The sequence below is a fragment of the Astatotilapia calliptera genome, chromosome 23, assembly GCF_900246225.1.
Source record: "Astatotilapia calliptera chromosome 23, fAstCal1.2, whole genome shotgun sequence".
Classification (NCBI taxonomy): domain Eukaryota; kingdom Metazoa; phylum Chordata; class Actinopteri; order Cichliformes; family Cichlidae; genus Astatotilapia; species Astatotilapia calliptera.
In genome coordinates this window covers 8,809,186-8,832,679 of record NC_039323.1, presented here as the reverse complement: position 1 = coordinate 8,832,679, position 23,494 = coordinate 8,809,186, and the positions used below count along the sequence as shown (strand labels likewise).

Here is a 23,494-nt window from a genome sequence, read left to right as displayed (position 1 = left end):
CTGACATCAAGAAGGCATTTTCACCCAGAGATTTAGTCTTTTTTAGACTATTCTCTGTAAACCCTAAAGATGATTTACAGTAAAATTCGTAGTAGATCAGCAGATTCTGAAATACTCAGACAAAAAACAGCCATGTCATGTTTAACCTCCTAAGACCCCAACTCTTACATGGCATGCATTTTTAAATTCTCTTTGCTGTGTCTGTCCCGTCTATAACATCTGAAAATAAAATATAATAAATAATAAAAACAAAGATCGACCAAATGGACCAATACGGCAATGCCACGATGATCCATTTGGCAAAGTAAATCCATTGGGTATCCTTGTTGGTCTTCAGACAACAATTCTGATGGCTAAAGAACCAAATGGGACAGGCGAAAAAAATAAAAAATAAATAAAAAAATAAAAAAAATAAATTCTCTTTGCTATTTGGGCTGTTTGGGACCTGATGAATGTAAAAACAAAGAATTTCCAGAATTTTTTTTTTTTTACCTGATTTTTGTCTCTGAGAAAAATGAGATCCACATAAGAGGACATTCATTTGAAATTTCAATAGAACAGTGGCAGTAAAATGTCCTCGTAAGTGGATATCAGGCCGTTGTAGAGCAAAATTTAGTATTTTGGTCTAGACATCCCAAAATGTGATGTCCACATTTGTCAATGCCAGGTCCTAGGAGGTTAAAATCATTTAAATCACTTTTTCCCCATTCTGACCATTTCTCGACGCTGGGTTTGATGTCTAAAACTACCCCTGCTTATTCATATATTCTGCTGCCTTTGTCCTATTCAGTAAACTGTGTTTTTGTCCTGCCCCAATACAAATTTGACCTGGTTACTGGTGAAGAACTTCTCATTCATTGTGATGCACACTGTCTTTCCACTGCAGAGCTAAAGCTTGTGTTGGCTCGCTATCTTAGCTTCAACTGGCCAACCATTTAGGAGCACATCACAGGCAATGTGGCTTCTCTTGGTTGGATCAAAAACATTTAAGCCAACCTCCTGCAGATCCTATCTGAGCACACACCGCTGATGACAAAGAGAAAGTGACAAGCTGTCAGTCAAACGGTTCACTGACACATGGATCTGTTTACCTTGCACTGATCGACGGGCCAGATAAGAGTCACAGAATGGATTTCTAATCTATAGAAGGGATATGAGGTAACCTATAGGACTGTGCTGAAATTAAAGATTCTGACAGGATAATACAGTACAAAAACTGACAAAAAATGCAGGTTCCATTATTGCCTAATTTAATTCATACTCTGCAAACTAAACATTAAATTCACCCCTATGTCTAGAAAACAGATACATCAGGAAATCACAGTGATCAGGATTTTTTTTCTCCATGTGAAACTTGGCTGAATTTATATATATATATATATATATATATATATATATATATATATATATATATTTCTGCCCGCAAGTGCTCACAGTACTATTTAATGAAACGCTATCAAAAACAGATACCTAAAGCTACACATTTGTTGTTCATTTCTTCACTACAAGCATCTAATTTCTTATCAGCTTCACAGTAATCTCTCTTTAGTGAATAATTGTTGAACAGGCAAGCAAGGAATTTTATTGATGGGGGAGATGTTTTACCCCTTTAAGTAATAAGGTTAATTAGCCGTGTTTCCGTGGGATTCAAAATGCAGAGATGCTTATTAAATCAGAAAATCCATCTCGGGAATAGACGAGTAATATTATCCTACCGCTATAAACAGGACTGTGTTGGGGTGATTTTGTGCTTCTGTTTCTACCATTAGGTCCATCTCTGTTTCAACAATGAAAGCTTGGGCAAGGTATGGCAATTTTTTTATATTATTTTCTAAAGACTAAGTTACAAAAACAGAAGGTCGAGGGCTTTATTCTTAATACATCCTACAAAGCCTGCATCTTTCAACATTAAAGCTACAGCAGCTGTCATGTGCAAAACATACAAATTGGGCTCTAAACACACCATAACCCCACCCACCCATCCGCAAGACAGCTTTAAAGAGGCATGAGGAAGAGCGCTCTAGTAATACAACGTGTAACCTCAGGTTGGTGTGCAAAGGATTTACGTGACATATGTGAACTGATTACACGTACTGAAACATGTGCACGAGGGCAGCTCGGCATTCTGTCCCAAAATCCCCTTCTGAGCAATTTCAGCCTCTAGGAGGCCTTTTGTTGACAAACAGGAAAATCTGAATCCCAGATGTGTTTTCAAACAAACCCTATGTCTTATGTAGCATGTGTGGTATCAGGTTAAGGCCCAGCGCTAGCCTTGGGGAGTCCTGGGGAAGGCATTAGTGTGCTAATAGCACCAGAGCACAGAGTGCTAGTGTACTCTGCAGCTTGGATCACATCCCTCCCAGGAGCTGGCTATTGTCAGCAAATATACAGCACAGACAACCACACCCTGCTAACACTGAGCGTTGCTACAAGTGCATACCAATTCACCTACTTAACCTATACATTGTTTGGTTCTGAACATGTGTGTTTCATCAAGAAACTACAAACAGATTAATTGATGGTATCCAATATTTTAAAAAGAGGTCAGTAATAAATATGGTCTCTTCAAACACCCTACTCAAAATCAGTTCTGTTCAACAGTCAAGGCTTTTCCAGGGTTTCAGTCTGATTGGACTAAAACAAGAACCCCTCAATCTCTTAGCGGAACAGGAAATAAACAAATGCTACTTGGAAACCAAAGCAGTAACTTTGGAACATTGGTCTCTATTATTCAGCGTCTGTTCTGCCGAGTGTTACTGTAACTAGAAACCCTCCACTTATTCTCCAGATTGAGCCAGATTGTTTGGGGATTATGAGGGGTGGCTGCAGCACTGAGCCAGGGCTTTATGTGTGTGGAGATGGTAACTGATTTAGCATGTGCTGAAACAGTACACCATCTCTTTGACCCTGGGTGTCTCCCCCAGCCCCCTGCTGTGGCCCTCACACTCCTTGTCTGCTAATCGATCCGTTTGGCACCCCTCGTGCGTTGTATATGTGTGCGCATACGGCCGTGTATCTGGTTAGCAGATGGTCGGCTTTGTCGTTTTGCCTGCCGCACGGCGTTCGTGTTATGGAGAATGCTTTGTAGCTTCGGGGCTCCAGTCTGAAAGACATTAGCGCTGTCCATCAGAAATTAATTCCTGGCTTCCTCCAGTTTGGGGGAGACAGTGGCCCTCCGCTGTCCTTCTCTCCGCTCTGTGCCACATGCCGACAGGGGCCAGGGAGGTAACGTGATATCAGTGTGTTAAAGATGATAAGAGATTGCCTTTGATGAGCCATAGGAACGTCCAACAACTTTTACACTTGACCTTTCCATTATAGCAAAGGGCTCAGAAGTTTTCACCACTTCCTCAAACAATTCGCTCAAAGTACCATACCAAGGTACCTCTATCGAGACGAGTCCGTGCCCGAGCCTCGCCACACATGGTGCAGATCTGATCCAGACGTACCTCAAAACCAAGCCCTCAATCCAAATTAACCATCTCAACACCCATGCAACAGTGACGTACTATTCATCATCGAGACAAACAATAATTCACTACATGGTGATTTTGCTTTACAAGATTGTAACCATGACCACAGTCAAGACAAACAAAGTCATCTGTACGTAAATAGGTTCAGTGATTCCAGAGTTCTGCCAGATGTCAGTTCAGGGGCAGCTGTTCTGGCATGAGACCGCTACAAGCTGAAACGTGTAGCTTTAAAAACATCAAAATATGGGCTGCATATAATTACTATAAAAAATGATACCATGATCAAGACAATTAGTAACCTCCAAGCTGTGCCAGCAGTATGGATAGTATAAGTTAAAACATTATAGTATTACTATGTGTATTGCTTCTAATATAATTTGTGGTCTCGCTGAGAAACTTATTTGTACAAAGAACAGAGCCTTTCTTATCTTGTGCCAGGGGGCAATCTCTATTACAGCAACCCAGTGTTTAAAAAAAGCACACTGAATATTAGTTTTCTGGCACGGCCATCTGTGTAATTATACAAATGTTACAAAACTCAGGTGGCAATGATTTACCAACGTTATACAGAGCACACAACTGCAGCGCACGCCTCTGAGTAAATGCTAGCATTTACTGGCCCTTGCTCTACATCTGTGGAAACCATATACAGAGAGCTGTATTTACATTATCTACTGTATACAACCTGTTAATATTAGAATGCAGTGTTTGGCACTAATGATTATCTGGTGGCCTGCATGGCTGAGATCTCAGGCTTTTCAAATTGTCGGCGTGGCAGGGTTCATCAAGCTGTTAAACATGATGACATTAACAGGTTATTTGTATGTAAATGTGCTTAATGAAAAGAGTAATCTCCATAAGCAGATACACGCCTGTGAATACAAAGTATCTATTTGTAGCCTGTAGTGTGAGTTCTACTGACCAATCACGATTAAGTTGCATGGAGACGCACAATATGTGCGGTGAGCAAAAGAGGGACTGTGATTGTCAAAATGTAACCGCACACTGATTGGTTATTATCTGGCAATGATTTAAATATAACAATACAGCAACATTTATAACAACAGGTCAAACAGGAAGCTTTGACCACTGATATCAAAAACCTAAAAGTTGTCCCCAGAGACTAAGTTAGCAGACTAGATTACTGGCTCTCAGATTGTGGAAATAGATATAAGTCATACAGTAGAAAAGCTACAGTAAGCTGAAAAAATGTAATGTTATTGATGTTTTGTCACTTAAGCCTTAATTAATATCTATTATCAGCATGAGGGGCTAAAGTCAAGCTTCTGTTTAGCGAATCATTTTCATATTTTTAATGTGGATTATTAAAACATACACAAATGCATATAACCAGACGGTGCGCACACAAAGCCTGGCAGTGATTTAATCTATTTAGATCTAATTTATCCAACCAGATGACACAAATTAAAGCTAAAACTACAAAGATGAAGACAGCTATGGTGGTTTGATGCTTTTCTTAGTTCTCTGAACCGAGCTGCACCACAACCAGAAAATATATTTTTTTAAGAAAAGGAGCTCTAAGAAAGATCCCTCTCTTACAAATAACTTGACTATTTGTTTTCTTTAAGCCGTACAAGATGATGCTTAAATTAGAAATCTGATTAGAGTAATCTTCTCTCCAATGTCTCTCTGTGTGCTTAACCTTGTTCTGTTCCAGTACTTGATTAATCTAAGGGTATTTAGGGCTAATGTGTTCCTTTTAACCCAATCGTGCTAGGTGACACATAGTGGTGTTGATGCATCCCATCTCATTTAAACAGGACTTATTGCGCTCACTTATAGCTCCAACAACAAGAGTAGTTTTACATGATTTTCAGTTCAAATTAATCCTTATTTATCTTCTGCTGTTCCCTGGCGTGCTGCAGCCACCCTTTAAATCCTTGTTTGTGGTCACCACATTAGTTGTTGCATGTGAAAACTATCATGTCTGTAACTAAGATAAAGATCTCTGCATGAGCAGTGGTATAGGAAAAGAGAAAGATGAAACAGGAAGCAAGATTATTCCATGTTTGTTCCGAGTTTTTTTTCCTCCTCACATTCTCAGGATGTTTCCAACTATGTAATCTGGGAATCTCTAGGCACCTACACTGATAGATAATTGAAACTGCGATAAATAACAAACTGGCTGCAGCATTTGTAAGGGTGACAACGGCAACAATAAACGTTCCTAAACGCCAACCTCCCTTTAAAGACATGTCCACACTAATACGTTTTCGTTTGAAAACACATCTTTTTCTCTCCGTTTTGGCCTTCCACACTGAGACGGCGTTTTTGGTCAAGGAAAACTGAGCTTTTTGAAAACGCTCCCAAAAGTGGATACATTTGAAAGCTGTTTTCGTGTTGCAGTGTGGATTGTGAAAAACGGAGGCTTTCAAAAACGATGACGCATTTTAGTCATATGATGCAGTCATGTGACCAATTCAACTAAGATGGCGGACGGCATTGTACGGCAGTTGTTTTGTTTTTTCCCCATTTTTCTCAGCCCTATTAAAGATTGATATCAGTTTGTACATGCTCCTCATAGCTTTTCTTCAAAGAAGACGGAATGTTAATTTCAGTGTATTTGGTACGTCTCCCAGTCTATATTCTCACTCGCTTTTGCAACTATGTACTCTTGTGTTACTCGCAGCAAGAACTCCACCTCATTGTCAGTCTATTTAAAAAACTCGGTGCTTTTCCTTGACATTTTGCCGTGATGTTTCAAAGAGCCGGAACATAAATAAACGGCAGACTGAAATGAGGCAGGTCGAATCCTCTTACGTTTCATGCATCCGCGGGGAAAGTAAGTGTTTTCAGTCGTTTCAGTGTGGATGAAAAACTCTTCAGAAATGACTGAAAACGATAGTGTGGACGTGGTGCATTTTTAGACGAAAACACCTTTTTCAAATTTATCCAGATTAGTATAGGCGTAGCCTAGGTCATCTTTCTTTGGATGGGCTACCTCTATCGCATGGCTTCTGCAAGCAGAACATCATTCCTCACTCTTAATTGGGAATGGAAACTTCTGAAATCTTGTACATATTCAAGCCAAAATCTTACGCAGAACCTTGAGCACACGGGTGCTGTTTAAAATGTACCCCAAAAATCCCACTAATTGACATCAAATAGAGCAAAACGGCAAGCATTTAGAGCACCTGAAGGCTCATGTTTTAGCTCACAGGGGATCCTTTGCACATAAGCTGACATCACTATTTAAAACTGGCCATTTTTACTGAGCACACACTATGTATGACAGAAAATGTGGAAAAGTCAGGTCAGCTTTAAAGCTCATGTTTTGTTGTCTTCTTTCTTCTTGTTAAATTTAATTAAAAATGTGCTTGTAATTAGTTGGTTATGTGGGTGATTATGAACTTAATTTTACAACACAATTTCCTTTATGGTCAAAAAGGAATGGTACACTGGAGACCAGTGCACGTGTCAAAAGTCTGACTGTTGGAGTGTCATTTTTAAAGGGTTAAAAATGACACTCCAATTAGTTGTTACGCAGCTCATGGGCTTACACTGCTCGTTGCCAACTTGAAATGTCCTATGATGTCAGTATAACAGCAAGTCACTGGGCTCTGTCAACATTTTCCCTTGGCACAAATAATTTTCATGACCCCACTATGGTTATTCACCACTTCATGGCACACGTGGTGGGAAAATCTGCTCTCACTGAGCTGTGATGTGGATTAGAACATATTCGCTCCATCACAGGGCCAAACAGAATAATTTAGAAAATGATAGAAACATCCATCATGACTACAGACTTCTACAGCGTCCTCATCCAGCTTTTTGACAGCTCGCATTTTATGGGTGATCTCATAAAGGGTGCTCTGTGAGAAGATGCCTGTCTTTGTGGCACTAAAACTAATTTGCCCAACATGATGTTCTAACAAAATTAAACTAAAACTAAATCCAAGTCACATATGCGCTACATCTCTTCCAAAACATTTTATGCTCTCAGGTTGATTTTCTTTCAATTTTCCCTTTAATCCATTTCACACTTTTTCTATCCTCGTTATTCGCCTGTTTCTCTCATAATGCTCCGTAGTGTTTGATGGTAAAGTGATACGGGACGGAAATCTCCAAGGAATCCTTACAAAGTCCTCTGTGTTTAGCAGGTAAACAATCAATGCTGTCTTGTTCCTGTGAAGCAGGAAAGACAAACAAGATCAAGCTTTCCCGCCTTCCATCCAGGGGAGCTGCCGATTTACAGGCATCTAACTCAGCTAGTGGCCTTCTTAGGAGATCACCCATGGAACAGAAAGCGGTTGTGGAGATCTGTACTTACACTAACAGGCTCATTTTATCTACATATTCACAGATGAGCTACATGAGCTGTGTGAAATCACTCTTCACTGTGTGAGAACAAGATGATTCTTGTTAGTGTTGTCGCTCAGGGAACGACTCACGCTGTTCACCAGAGCTTTTTTTTTTTTCCCTTTTGCCCAAAAACACAACAAATAACAACAACAACAAAAAACCCGGCCTATAGAATGAGGGGACAGATTTACAGCTAGTCGGGGTCAAGGGTCATCCGGCTAGATGCTTTCTTGGAGTGGTCTTTTCTCTCTTTCCTCCTTTCTTTCTTTTAGGTGTCCCCTAGGCTCCCACCCCTCCCCCAGCATTCCTCTCTTTTGTTTATTCTATATAAATACGATCAGACTGGGCTGCAGACCACACTGGTATACATTCACCCTTTCTGTTGGTTTGTCCTTCGCACATACACATGTACGCAAACACACAAACACAGCGCACGCACACACAGATACAAAGGGGGCTGTTGACAAAGCGTGGTACGCTTGTCTGTGGATGGCAATTCAAACATACATCAGGTGGACAGAAAGTCTAACAGGCTTCCACAAATATTCCTAAAATTATTTTTAAATTTGAGGAGCTAACGCTACAAGGAAGATGAAGCTTTAATGGGTTTAAACATTGATTACATTAGGTAGGCTTCATAAAAAACTGCATTTACTGAGTTTAAGACGCTTACTACAGGTAAGGCTCAAATAGACAGACAACAATAAGAGGACACGGCTGAGGAAAAAATAGCAGTGGATGAAGTTTAAGTTGGAGTGAGGAAAAGAAGATTTCCAGAGACAGACAGAAAGAAGAAGAGGGAGTGAGGCCAAGAAGTGTGTGTGTGGCCGTGCCAGGTCTCTGCACCAGTCTGTTGGTAAGGAAACGCACAGGAATGTGTAGCTTTCCAGTTTAAGGCAGTTTAATGAACATGCAGGGCTTTATTTTTGTGGTGGTGCAAAGGATAGTGCAACCAGCGCTCCAACACGTTGCCATTTTCTAACATTAAAATGCACTCCATCTCACTGCTTAGATGTAACATGTGCAGAGCGAAGGTGGGAGGACAGGAGCGTTTGGATCTACAGGATCTACGGATACTATGAAGAACAAACGAGGAACGGGTCTGTTTGTGAGACAACATCTATCTCGTGTGGGTGCATTCGATATAAAGCCACAGCAAGCAGATTATAAGACATGTCATTTGTTAATTGTGCACAAAAATAACTACAAGTAGTGGTTTTATGAGAATGTATGTGCTAGACTAATTCTTGGCTGTGAACATGGATAACATAAACAAAACATGTTCAGTTGGTGAACTTTGCAGGTGCTTATTGTTGGATTTTGTTACCATGAGACGGTGCCAGGCTGTTTGTCCTTAACTCCAGGGTTTATGTATGCTCAGCTTAGCTACCCAGCTGTTGGTTGTAGCTTCATATTTAACTACAAACACGAGAGTGGTTTTGATCTTCTCATCTAACTTTGCGCTCAGAAAGTAAAACCATAAAATATGTGCATGATGTAATGCTTTTTTGCTATTTTCTGCTTTTTTTAATTACTTCACATACGAGTGACCTAGAAGATGGATTCATTTGCAGAAATCCTGACACCAAGTCATGCATGTGAAGATAATAAACAGCTACAGTGTGAACTCTGTTTTCACAATCTGACTTTAAAGCACATTTATATGATCTCCCAGGACATGCAACTCTATGGAGCAAGTTCTGCAAGGTTACATTTCCCACCTTCTTCCCAAATGGTATCACGTATGCCCAGTAATCAAAACTCTATGGACTCTCCTGCTTGCATTTGCTCCCTACCAGACTGCCTTTGTACTTCACAGGAATTTGCTTGTGGTTTCCTTCCTCTCTTGATTTTTATTCTAGTTTTTTCCTTGTGTATTTTTCCCACACAGTTCCCTGTTTCATCTCATTCTGCATGTGTATGACTTTCACCTGATTTCTGGATTTAACCTTTTGCCTGCTCTTCGCTTGGATTCCTTGCTATGCTAGCTGTCAACCTGCGTATGACTTCAGCCTGTTGATTAAGCATTTGAGTTCTGAACAAGCACACACTTGCCTCTGATGTCCTGCTTTAAGGCGCTCACCTCTTCTTCCAACCAATTCAGGAATAACGTTGGTAACAAATTTCCAACCAAACACTTTAAATAAACACTAACCTTTTTAATATAATCATAAATAAAGTAAATGAAACAAAGTTCAGTGAAATGAAAGCACTGCAAATTAATCAGTTTGTACTAATCTGAACTGATATGTTACTCTGCAACTTCCAATGCAGGTGCAGCGGCTGTAAAGTCGATTTAACAAAGCACTGAACCACGGAGGGCCGCTGACCTGTATGGCTGCGGATGTGGACCCTTAGCGTGCCGTTGCTGGCGAACTTTTGCCCGCAGTATGGGCAGATCTTCTCCTTCTCCCCCGTGTGTGTCTGGCAGAGAAATGATAAAAGAGACATATGGTGGATGTTAAGGAAAAAATTTAGAAAATTCACATTTTAACATCTTTGCTACATTACAAAGTAAAATGTGATCAATGGTAATAACTGGATTTCAAAGTCAGAACATGTCATGGTCCTGGGCCATGTTGGCCCAGCGTTCTTAGTTTCCTTGTATGTTTGTATTTTATTCCATGCCTCCCCTGCCCATTATGTCTAAGTTCTCCACGTGCTCTCTCTTCCCCCTGTGTACCCTCTATGTATTTATGAGCCCTCGTCCCCTTTCGTGTTTATTCCATGTCTCCCCTGCCTGTTACGTTGGGGTTCTACTCGTGCTCTCTCTCCTCCTGTACTTCCTGTTTCACCTCTCCCGTCAGTGTTCAGTTCACCCCGCCCTGTCTCGTTATGATTATCAGTGTCACCTGTGTTCCCCGTGTGTTCCCACTTCCCTCGTTAACCCTCTGTGTATTTCTGTCTGCGTCTCCCTCTGTTCAGTGTGACGTCGTCCCTCATGCCGTGTGTGGATCTCCCTGTGTCTCTCTGTGAGTTCTTAGTTTGGTTTCCCAGTTTAGTTTAAGTTTGTATATTTGGTTCTGCCGGCAAATAAAGCTGAGTTTTGAGTTCATCCCCTCGTGCCTGTGAGTCCTGCATTTTGGGTCCTACTCCTGCCTGCCGCACGGCGATTCATGACAGTACGACGTCACCACGAAATGGACCCAGCAGGCTCCGCCCGTGAGGGAGATATTCTCCGTGTACAGAGTCTGGTGCAACGAATAACCCACGCCTCGGACTCACGGACAATTTCCGTCGGACTTAACGCCATAAAGGCAATAATCGAGGGAAACCCTTTCCTTCAGCAGCTCACCTGCTATGAAGGCTTTATCGACGAATTGAGCCGGGCTAAGGAGGCATTACAAGCCCGTGAGCTGGCAGACAATGTCCGTTCCCGGGATTCCACGCCACAGCGACTGCAGACGGAGATCTCCGCCCATCAGCCGCCGCAGCAGCAGCAAACTAAGCTCGCCGCGACGGTACCGCAGCAGCAGACGGGGCTCTCGGTGTCGCAACAGCAGCTGCTAAAACGAGAGGGTTTTTTGGCGCCGCTGCCGCAGAGCCCTTCTCCATCCCCTCTCAGCTCTGACCGTCGCTCTCCCGCTGCTCTCCTAGCAGCGATGTGGTCGGATGATGAAGAGGAGACCGTCACCCCCGCATCATCACCGGTTTTCCCCGTCACCTCCGTTCCCTCATTAAGGAGGAGACGCCGTCGCCGGTCCTCTCCTCAGTCGGATTCCGGGACTACTGGGCAGCCGGCTGGGGTGAGTGACAAAGACACTTTCTCTGTTCGCTCTGAGGCTAGTTCTCACTACTCTGAATGCAGGAATGCAAACTCTGTGACTCTTGCCGTAGACGCTAAAGGCTCACGGTCTGTAAACGTTGAATCTGAACCCGAACTTCTTATGAACCATTGTACTGCCCGGAGGGTCGACTCAGAGACAGTTTCTCCTACGTTTGGACTCATATTCGAGAAAGATCATCCTTCGCTAGTGTTTCCTAGGTCTAAAAACTCGAAGTCAGCATTTCCTGAGTTAGAGACACCTGTCTCTGTGCCCTTTACCTGTGTGTCAGCTGAGGATGACTGTTTTGCAGTTAAGCTCACCCCTGGGGCTTTACTACCTGCCCCCTTAGATGGTAAAACAGTAAAATCCAAGACTGTAAATGTTCCTGTGATAGCTCGACCCTCAGCTCAGTTAGCTCCCTCGCAGCCACCCTCAGCTCAGTTTCTAGTGTCCCCCTCAGTTCAGTCTCCTGTGTCCCCGCTAGCTCAGCCATTAACTCCACCACACGCTCCATTTTCACCTCTACCATCGCTTCAGTCATCAGTTCGGTCTGCCACTCAGTCGCCCTTAGTTCCGTCATCCACACTACCACCTGTTTCTCTTTCACCACAACCGTCGCTACACCCAGCCACTCAGTCAGTCATTCAACCCATAGCCCTGCCGTTACCATACCCTGTAGCTGAGCCACTAGCCGCCCGACCCACAGCCACTTCAGCCACTCCTTCACCCGTTACACCTCCACTACAACCATCACTGCAGTCTCCAGTGTCCCCAGTGCAGTCTCCAGTGTCCCCAGTACAGTCTCCAGTGTCCCCAGTGCAGCCTCCTTTAGCACAGTCACCCACTCAACCACCAGCACCACAACCGTCACTACCTCTAGTTCGTTCCCCTGTGAAGTCATCTACTCCACTGCCTACTCCACTCTCACCACCTCCGTTACAACAGACATCAGTTCAGTCCCCTGTGCCAGTGCAGACGCCCTCAGTTCAGTCTCCCGTGCAGTTATCTACTTCACCACCGTCAGTAGCTCAGCTCCCACTCTCACCCGTGTCTCCAGCAGCTCAGCTCCCGCTCTCACCCGTGTCCCCAGTAACTCAGTTAGCTGCCCAGCAGCCACTCTCCGCTCAGTCTCCTGTGTCGCCAGTTTTGCTCATTCACTCCATGCAGAGAGGTAACTGGATTTCTACTCAGGGTACTTTCCATGGTTTAGCCGCCGTTGGCACAGTTTGCCACTCCAGGGCTTCCCCAGAGGCTAGGTCTCAGTCACCAGCTGATTCTGGACCCCTGAAGTTTAAGCAGCCCCCTAAGAACTGCACCATGTTCGCATTGCCTGGGCAGAGTCAGTGCTCAGTGCAGCGCCAGTTGTCCTCATGTCGGCCGAAGGACTTCATGCCTGTTGGCGTTGTTTTGGCCTCCGCTGGAGGGTCCGAGGGGCCCGTTCAGCCTCCTGTCTCCGCTGGAGGGTCCGAGGGGCCCGTTCAGCCTCCTGTCTCCGCTGGAGGGTCCGAGGGGCCCGTTCAGCCTCCTGTCTCCGCTGGAGGGTCCGAGGGGCCCGTTCAGCCTCACGCCGCATCAGCTGGAGGGCCCGAGGAGCCTGTCCAGCCGCCATCTGCGACCGCCTCGTCATCGCCTGGCCCGGTTACATCCGCCTGTGCTTCTGCTCCGCCTGGCCCGGCCTCAGCCTCTTCGTCCTCGTCCGGTCCGGCCTCCGAGTCTTCGTCCTCGTCCGGTCCGGCCTCCGAGTCTTCGTCCTCGTCCGGTCCGGCCTCCGAGTCTTCGTCCTCGTCCGGTCCGGCCTCCGAGTCTTCGTCCTCGTCCGCTGCGGCCTCCTCAGAGTCTTCGTCCTCGTCCGCTGCGGCCTCCTCAGAGTCTTCGTCCTCGTCCGCTGCGGCCTCCTCAGAGTCTTCGTCCTCGTCCGCTGCAGCCTCCTCAGAGCCTTCGTCTGCTGCAGCATCCTCATCAGCTGCTTCGTCTGGTCCAGCATCCTCATCAGCTGCTTCGTCTGGTCCAGCCTCCTCATCAGCTGCTTCGTCTGGTCCAGCCTCCTCATCAGCTGCTTCGTCTGGTCCAGCCTCCTCATCATCAGCTGCTTCGTCTGGTCCAGCTTCCGCCTCGTCTGGTCCAGCTTCCGCCTCGTCTGGTCCAGCTTCCGCCTCGTCTGGTCCAGCTTCCGCCTCGTCTGGCCCTGTGCCCACCAGGCCATGGCCAGCACGCCTGAGACTGGAGGGCCGCCGCTGCCTTCCGCGCGGTCGGCCCCCTGAACTGCTCCGTCGTCTCCTTCGCCGCCGCCGCTGCCTTCCGCGCGGTCGGCCTCCTGAACTGCTCCGTCGTCTCCTTCGCCGCCGCCGCTGCCTTCCGCGCGGTCGGCCTCCTGAACTGCTCCGTCGTCTCCTTCGCCGCCGCCGCTGCCTTCCGCGCGGTCGGCCTCCTGAACTGCTCCGTCGTCTCCTTCGCCGCCGCCGTTGCCTTGCGCACGGCCGGCCTCCTGAACTGTTTCCGCGTCGCCGCCGTTGCCTTGCGCACGGCCGGCCTCCTGTACTGTTTCCGCATCGCCGCCGTTGCCTTGCACACGGCCGGCCTCCTGAACTGTTTCCGCGTCGCCGCCGTTGCCTTGCGCACGGCCGGCCTCCTGAACTGTTTCCGCGTCGCCGCCGTTGCCTTGCGCACGGCCGGCCTCCTGAACTGTTTCCGCGTCGCCGCCGTTGCCTTCCGCACGGTCGGCCCCCTGAACTGGTTCCACGTCTCCGCCGTTGCCTTCCGCATGGTCGGCCCCCTGAACTGCTCTGTGTTTGGGTTGTTTTCTTGGGCTCCGGTGTTTGCTGTACTCCTCTTTTGTTTTCTGTTCCGGGCCCTCCGCCCTGGGCCCCCGCCGCCCGCCCTGGGTTGTTTTCTGTTTGGTTTTGTTTTTCTGTGTTTGGGCTGTCTGGAGCCAGCCCTTGAGGGGGGGGTACTGTCATGGTCCTGGGCCATGTTGGCCCAGCGTTCTTAGTTTCCTTGTATGTTTGTATTTTATTCCATGCCTCCCCTGCCCATTATGTCTAAGTTCTCCCCGTGCTCTCTCTTCCCCCTGTGTACCCTCTATGTATTTATGAGCCCTCGTCCCCTTTCGTGTTTATTCCATGTCTCCCCTGCCTGTTACGTTGGGGTTCTACTCGTGCTCTCTCTCCTCCTGTACTTCCTGTTTCACCTCTCCCGTCAGTGTTCAGTTCACCCCGCCCTGTCTCGTTATGATTATCAGTGTCACCTGTGTTCCCACTTCCCTCGTTAACCCTCTGTGTATTTCTGTCTGCGTCTCCCTCTGTTCAGTGTGACGTCGTCCCTCATGCCGTGTGTGGATCTCCCTGTGTCTCTCTGTGAGTTCTTAGTTTGGTTTCCCAGTTTAGTTTAAGTTTGTATATTTGGTTCTGCCGGCAAATAAAGCTGAGTTTTGAGTTCATCCCCTCGTGCCTGTGAGTCCTGCATTTTGGGTCCTACTCCTGCCTGCCGCACGGCGATTCATGACAGAACATGTGTCCATAACCAAGTTATCAAAAAAGATAATTAAGGGGCTTTTTTTCATACTCGGGTCTTAGAATACATCTGTTCAACCAAACACTCTCAGATTTTAGTGCTTTTTTCATTTGGTAAAAGCAACTCCAGAACTATATGACTGTGTCCAGAATAAACAAGTTCTCATAATGCAAGTAAATGGAGATGCTCATGTTCACATGACAGTTGATTCTGCAAGCTTGCTGGATCAAAGAATTCAGACGATACACATTTGCCAGGGTCCAAAACCCAAGAGACCTTTTCTTCTCCCTCTTCTTCCTCTCCCTTCACCTCCCAGCTGTCCACCGTGGTGAGTTCCATGGACCCATAAGGGCCGCACATGCAAACAGAGAAGAAGAACATGTGGCAAGAGTGCACTAGCTCCTCTACCTTTCCCCACCCTACCCCCCTCACTCCGCTCCTTGCTGAAAAGTACACTCTAAATTCTTCCTGCTGGCCTGTTGTAAATTCCCGAGAATAATCGTGAGTATGAAAGGCTCAAACTCAGAGCGACAGTTTCAACAGCAGTACAACAATGCAGGAACACCTCCTCTCTGCCCCCATCCTTTCCTCCGTCACCCCACTGTGTCCCTCTGACACCTCTGGTGTTTCGTTACAAAGGCTCCACACACACACACACACACACACACACACACACACACACACACACACACACTCAGTCTCGCACAAACAAGCACAAACAAATCCATTTATATGAACACATGCATCCCAGATGGAGCAATGTTGCATTATTTAATACAAACAGAGAAAATACAATTCATATTCTACCTTTATAAACAGACAGCCCGCAGTGACGTCTGCGATTTCACATGGGAACATCACGTCTCAAATCACAAACGTGCAATTGGCTGGGGATTTCTTTTATGACAATGATTTTTATGTCTGTATCTATTCAGAGTAACCCGGCAATTTTCATTCATCTGTACATTCCTCCAGCATGCCACTAAAAGAGATAAGATTGCAAAACACACATTGTGTGCACATACATGCTTTCACGCACACACACAAGCGCACACACCCCCTATGTAGAACCTAAATTCAGGCTCACTGAGGATAAAGTATTTACTGTAATACAAGAGAGCTCAGTGAATCCGCTGTCCTGTTCTGCCAGATATGTACATTACTGTTCATTTACATAAGCTACCATTACACACACACACACACACACACACAGAGTAGTGCTTGAGTCACCCTTCATTTCTTTATATTCTGCTTCAGAAAATGGGAACTAGGGGCAGCAATGTATTGAAACATATAAAAACATCAAAGGAAATAAGGCAAAAATTCTAATGAGCTTCAAAGTCAATCTTTCTGTGACCACTTTCATTCTTTAACGCAGCCCAGACTCTCTTAGGCAAGCCTTTAAGTAGTCTTCAGGAATAGTTTTCCAGGTTTCCCGGAGGACATTCAAAGCTTTTCTTTAGATTTTGGGTGGTTTTTATTCCATTTTCTGTCACTGCTTCAGTAATGGGGAGGCCAGTCCATGACTTATAATGTTCCATTGTGTGTTCCAAGGTATGTTTTTACTGCACTGGCACTTTGTTTGGGATCGTTGTCATACTGATAAATGAAGCTGTTGCCAAACAGATGCTTTCCTCATGGATAAAAATCTGATTTAGGCAAGATTCCCAAACCACTGGCTTAAAAGCAGCCCCAAAACTATTTCTCTATTTCTTAAGAACCTAAACATATCGTTTATCTGCTGCAAATAGCTTTTTAGGCCTGCCGCTTCCACTCGGTAAGTTTCCTTGGATTTTTAAGCAAAGCCTGGAGAACTATGGCTCAAGACCACTTTAAAATAGGATAAGAAAGTCTTACTGCTTGGAAGTACAATATCAAGAAAGAAGAGGTTGCTCGAGACATTTGCACTGTACAATATAAAATGAAGCTCAAATTCATGCCATCCATTCAGTTTTGCTTGAACAAGCAAAGAAGAAAAGAAAGCAAAAACTGTTTGTTTCAGCAAATCAGTGTCACTTTCAACCTTGAAATATTTGATTTTTCCTCCGTCTTGTAACATAAAATCTTGGTTCAGGTGAGATGACAGCATTTGTCAAACGAAATGTTTCCATAACGATTGCGCCGACTAAATAAACTCACACTGATTAACCCTCGAGGGTCAAGCACTCAACTCATACTTTCCCTTGTTTCCTGTGGTTTTTGGCTACATGTGTTAAAGAAACCAAACACACACATTTCTTGTGCTTATTTAACTATTTCTGATACTAAGTAGAACTACAGCAATGCTGAATTCACTGAATTTAAAAAAACTACTCACTGAATCTAGTGAGTAGGGATGCACTGATTTAGAAATTAACAGAAACTTTCAACATGGGTGGCATGGTGGTTCACAGCAAGAAGATCCTGAGTTCTGTGTGGAGTTTACATGTTCTCCTCCTGTCATCCGGCTTCCTCCCAAAGACATGCACTTATTGGGCGTCCTGTCCAGGGTTTACCTTGCCTCTTGAAATAAGTGGTTATATTCTTCCTCATCTTTGAATATTTAGCACAACTAATGTGTCACAACAGATAAACACTGTAAAAACATGACTTTATTTGGCATTATAACCTGATATATCAGTTTATATCTAATAGAAAGAATTGAAGCAACTACCAAATGACAACAGAGTTCAGGGTGTGGTGTTTGCTGTTTATGGCAAATTCTGGCTGAGCATGGGTACCTAATGACGCGGACGATGAGTGAAACTGATTCATTCACTTGATGAACTAAATCAAATTATTCCAGTTCAATGGCTGCTTCTGTTTCTGTTCTAAAAGACGTCAGATGGTGGCCAGCTTACAAAAACATAACCGGCAACTAGTTTTAATAAACAAGCGATTATTTTTGTGTGTGTGTGTGTTTTTTTAAGTTTAACAGTTTCTTTTTTTCAAAAACTCCAACTGAACGACAGTAATTGAAAAATATCTGTTCTAATCAACCTGCAGCTGCAGCCCTGCATAAACGCCTCATGACCTTGGTAGTTAAAAAAGGGAAGTAAGCTCTTACTGTGATCATAAGAAGTCTGACTCACACGTTTCCTGAGGTTAAGAAAGATTCGTATCCTTCTACATATATTTTAGATTCTCGTCATATGTTCCGAATTGTGAGCGGAGCTCCAGTTAGAGCGTGGGTGTGATAATTATTTGTGAAGCCAGGTTTGCAGAGACAAACAGTTGCATAGTATCAAAGTGCATATTAAAAACAACTTCAACAATAACGCGGCCAAAAGTGGGGTTGCTCCACGCGTGTAAACACAGTCGGCAAGTTGTCATCTCCTCAACAACCTGACTTTGATCAACGCCAGATTTCTCAGCAGCCTCCAGACACCCCGAGCACTGAGACAGTTCAACATGCCTGTCTTCAGCCCTACTGTTCTGAGACAACCTCCAAGACATTTTCTTTTGCCGTGTGCCAAGAAACTGTTTGGTTTCAATCTTGATCCATAACTGCACCGGACGTTGTCAGATTTAGGGCTCGCAATCTGCAGCGAGATCTGTTCGGGGCTCTGAAAGCCTGCGGCGCTAATGGACTAACTGCCATTTCTAATCAACATATGAACTGATTTCCAAGCCTGCTTAGGCAACAACGGTCAAGATGGATGTTTCCAGCAGATTCAATAGTCTGAAATATTAGTATAGTTAGAGAAATCAGTGTCAAGGGGCAAGGAGCAGGACAGAATGTGAAACAATGGAAATATTTTGTTAGAATAGATGTTCACCATGCCATTGATTTTATTACAATTTAGTTTGATAGCAGAGTGATGATGATGGAAAATCAGCTTTAAGCTGCAATTTAGCAAAGTTCTTCCATTACTTTAACATTTATCTCAAAATGGCATATAATCTTAGTAACTGTCTAAAATTTACTTTGCAAAGTTTCACAACTTATTTTCTAACTGTTATGTCTGTGCGCATTTCAAATAAATGCAACTACAATTGTGTTTGAACTCAATTTCAGGACAAAGCCCCAGCAGACGTGCAATCACCGCGTATGATTGAGGTCGTCTGGCTCCAGCTCTTTTCACCCACCTTCTTGTGGCTCTTGAGGACAGAAGGAGTGACAAAAGCCTTCTCGCACAGGTCGCACTTGTACTTCTTGTGGCCGTCGTGCACCACCTGGATGTGGACGTTGAGCGTGTCCTTCCTCTTGAAGGTGGCGTCACACTGGTCACACTTGAATGTTCTCTCACCTGCAGCAAGGAAAAGATGAACATTTGCAAGAGCCTCAGCTATTGTTAAACGTCTGAACACAGAGTCATCACGCACAACAAGAGGGGACCCAATTTCACCAGGGCTATTGTGTGGGCAGATAACTACAAAGAAAACCCAGACAACCATCTTTTAAAAAGCTCTGGTTGCCTTTTATTGTGTATGTGTAGCTGAACACACGCCAAAGTAAACAATAAAATAAAATACTCTGCCATATGTTTGGCCTGTACGTCAAAAAGTTAAAAAACATGCCCTATTTTATTAATCATTTCCCTGAACAGGCCTAAAACTCCAGACAGACAGCTTTTAGACAGTTATGTCAGCTGCTGGGATAGCGAAGCCTGATGTTTTCCTTCACGCCTCGGCTCTCTGCCTCCACACAACAGCTTCTATTGTTCAAGAAAAGATGTTTCAATTATATGGAGATCATTCAATTTCCACAGAGTAGTTTAGATGGAGGGAGCAAGTGGTTACAAGCTTGCACTCATTCTCCTATTACCAAGGCAGATGATGGTCAGCTCAGTGAAAAGGAACACCAGCGAAAGCTGAGGCTCGCTTTGTTTTTTAATTTAGATGGAAACACTCTCGTGATGGTAATTAACGTCAACGGCACACTCGCAAAGTGATTCCATGAAAACACAGAGCAAGGCTTCAGTCTGATAATAAGGTACTCACGCTCCTACATAAGCATGCACAAACTTTAATTTAGATGCAAACACACACACACACGCAGGGGTTATGCCAAAGGTCTACAAATGGGGTCTAAACACATAAATGTGCCCTACCCAAAGCAAGAACTACATACTGATTTGTCACGTTGTTACGAATACACTGCAACTTTAAAGTCGTGTACAGAAAAGGGCTAAAGAATGTGGGATTTAAGAATTATGATGACATAATATGAAAGAACCAAAGGTTTAAATAGAGCGAAGCCTGTGAGCCAGTTCAGGCAGGTAGCTTCAACTGCACTGCTTCACACACACTCTCATGTCAGGCACGTCATATGCCAGACACACCCTCTCAATTTGATGGTCCACATATGCTGCAAAATGTATAAGTATACATTTATAAATATGCTGCTGCTTTCTCTTCTAACCCCTCCACCACCCCAACATCTACCTATAATCTCTGGAATTGCATTTTTTAGATCTAATAAATCATTTCATATCTATAAAACAACTGAAAAATACTGAAACACATTTTGTTATTCTATCACAATAATAACCCCAAAATATGGCCTTTTTTGTTTCTTTTGGCACATTTACACAATAGTTCTGCAGTTTTGAGCAAAATGTGAGAAATGGGTGGTTTTTACACTTGGTTTTAAAGCGCGCGTGTACATGTCTTTTGTTATGTTAAATTTTACATCCTCAGCTAGAAAAGCAGGAAAATATACCATCAATGCAGGACTTAAAAAGTCAAGTCCAAAAATGGGCAAACTCCCCGAAACATTTTCTCCTCTTTGCTCAAAAATCTGCCACTTCACTGGTGAACACAGAGACCTCGAGGAAAGACTTTTGACCTTCTTATGGAAGCGATACTGATAGTAACACATATTAGATTCAGGTGTAAACACTTGAGTGTCTTGGTTCTCTGTCTGTGATCCAACTGACCAAGAAGCACTTAAAAAAAAGTCTTTGAAAATTACTCATTGGCCAATTACTGGATAGCTTTACTGGTACATTATTTCTGTTTTCTCGCCTAGAGCACAATGAAATCACACATCCAATCCTCAAGCCCTATATCCCATTGATACATAATAAAAGTCCTGATATTATATTGCTTCTTGCCGCCTGAGACAGCAGCAGGAAATGCCTTGAGCTTTACAATCCTTTTGTTATCTGGCACAGTTTGAGGACGACTAATGCATCCTGCCAAGACTCATCTGCAGCTCAACTGTCCAGGGAGAAAGTTTCTGTCAAAGCAAAGCATTCAGGGGGGACCAGACAATCAGACAACTGATGTCTTAACAGGGAGACTTTTGATGGGGTTACAGCGTCTGGAAATATCCACAGTGGTAGGGATGAGACGGCAATAAAAACAGTAAAAATACAGGACTATAGCCTGTAAAACTTAGTAGGCTGGTTTTAACGGGGCAATTTTATTTTAAAATGTTGTGAAAGAATGTGGCGAACTCGTCACTTTAAGATCAAAGATGTCTATGTTTTGTAAGGAGATATCTACTTACAGCTTCTGAGGCATTATAAGGAGAACACATGGAGCTCAAAGAATCCTGAACAGAAACCTGTGGGAGTAACTGTGTTTCCACTGCAGCTGATCACAATTAGCCAGGAAATGTATGAGCTGGTCATATTGCTGTACTCATGTATGTGCACAGGAGCAGTTTTCAGCAGTTTCAACTGGATAGTAGCAGATTTATCTACTACTATCATCCCAGATAGGGGGTTTCTATGTCAACAGTGTTTGAGGAGTCTGATGGACACATAAATGGTTATACTTACTATTGTGGATGAGAAGATGACGCTGTAAAGAGAAGGGGGTGCGGAACAGCGCTTTGCATTCCTCACACTGGAAAGGCCTTTCCTCAGAGTGCGTCTGCAAAGAGAATCGAGCAGCATGTTTATAAAGTGTAACACAAGCCGTCTCCCGCCTCGACGTGGACGTCGGGGAGGCTTCGTAAATTGATGCAGGAGGATTTTGCTTAAGGCTCCGTAGCCAATTAAGTTTGTTGACTTGATGAAGACAAGCAGCTTGAGGGGCTTTAGATTCAAAGTGCTTCTGTTTTTGCGACACCCGTCTGTCCCCCCCCCACATATCTGTCTGAGTGACAGCTCAATCCCAAAAGTAAACACAGGGAACCTCAAGGGTGGAAATGCCCAGAGACCCCACAGATAACAGCAACCAACGAGACCCTGATTGATCACAGCTTCACTAATAATTCTAGCTTTGAAGTGACACTGACTTTTAAGGAGTATCTCCTCTTTGAAAGCACCGATCGTCTGGATACAGTGGTATAGTTAACATAATTTACCTAATTATAGAACATAAAAATCTAAAGTGGATCTTCACATGTTATACACTTGCTCACCTTCTTGTGATTCTTGTAGACATTGCGGTGTGCAAACTCCTTCCCACACAGCTTACATTTGTACGGTTTGTCCTCGCTGTGGATGATCTTATGAGCCGTCACCTGGTCCAAACGCTTGAATGACCGACTGCAGATCTCACAGGTGTACGGTCGCTTCTCTGATCAGTGACAGATTAACAGAGATTATCTCCGAGAAGCAGAGAGAACGCATGAAGCAAAAAGGTCAGCTCATCGTTGCAGCGTCATCGTCTTACCCGAGTGTGTTATCATGTGGCGTTTCAGTTGATTCGTAGAGATGAACTTTTTGTCACAAGCGTGGCATTCAAATATTTCGTGTATCTACGGTACAAGAGCAAAAAACAGAGCGAGAGCATTTGAAGTTTTGTTCTTGCTGACCACTGAAAAAATTCAGGGGAAATGAGCTGCGAAAGTTCAAGGATCTCAGTGTGCGATGGTCAACTGAAACTAAATCTTGTCCGCTTTCATTAGACTGATGTCTACAGACGGAAAAGCAATTAAAGTGATGAAAACTTTCAATCCCTTTTCTGCTTCACAGCACAGTTCCAGTAATTGCATATTCAATAGCTCCCCGGCGTACAGCTACAATAGCATATGCTAATGTAACGCAGCTCCTCTTGTCAGCTGCTTCTGCAAAACCTTGTTCAGCTAAATGATGATAAAGGCAGTTTTTAAGCTGCTTTGGAGCCAAATTATCAGTATGGAAAGTTTGATTTCTCTTCTGTAAGAATAATACTAAATGCCCATTGGCTTTGATTGAAGCTATAAGAACATGTCAGATTTTTGTCAGAAATGTGACATATTTAAAATAACACTTTTAATGGGACTTGATTCTTACTGTAAAAAAAAAAATAGGTAATTTATATAAACCCCATGTGGTTGTGGCCTAAATTTATAGAAACATCTTTACTTTACTTTCAGACAACAGTGTGCGATTAGAAAACACATTTACTATAATAGAAGATGTAAAACTGGTACACAGACAGATCCAGAGGCCACACAGGAATATCACACACTCCTATTTTAAAACCCCTTGGAGATCTGAAACTGGAGAATACCGATGCATAGACAGGTGAAGTAGGTTAAATGATTCTCTGCAGAAC

General features: G+C 44.0%; 1 protein-coding gene across 2 annotated transcripts in view; it reads right to left on the bottom strand.

The window, feature by feature from the left end:
- The window catches only part of prdm5 (PR domain containing 5), a 47,674-nt gene that overhangs the window by 13,000 nt on the left and 11,180 nt on the right, over positions 1 to 23,494 (bottom strand). For both annotated transcript variants that reach the window (XM_026159325.1, XM_026159323.1), the window contains exons 9-13: positions 22,628 to 22,712; positions 22,374 to 22,531; positions 21,787 to 21,880; positions 19,145 to 19,305; positions 10,130 to 10,223 (exon numbers count right to left, since the gene is read on the bottom strand). In XM_026159325.1, the coding sequence (XP_026015110.1) occupies positions 10,130 to 10,223; positions 19,145 to 19,305; positions 21,787 to 21,880; positions 22,374 to 22,531; positions 22,628 to 22,712 (592 nt within the window). The remainder of the gene's footprint in view (positions 1 to 10,129; positions 10,224 to 19,144; positions 19,306 to 21,786; positions 21,881 to 22,373; positions 22,532 to 22,627; positions 22,713 to 23,494) is intronic.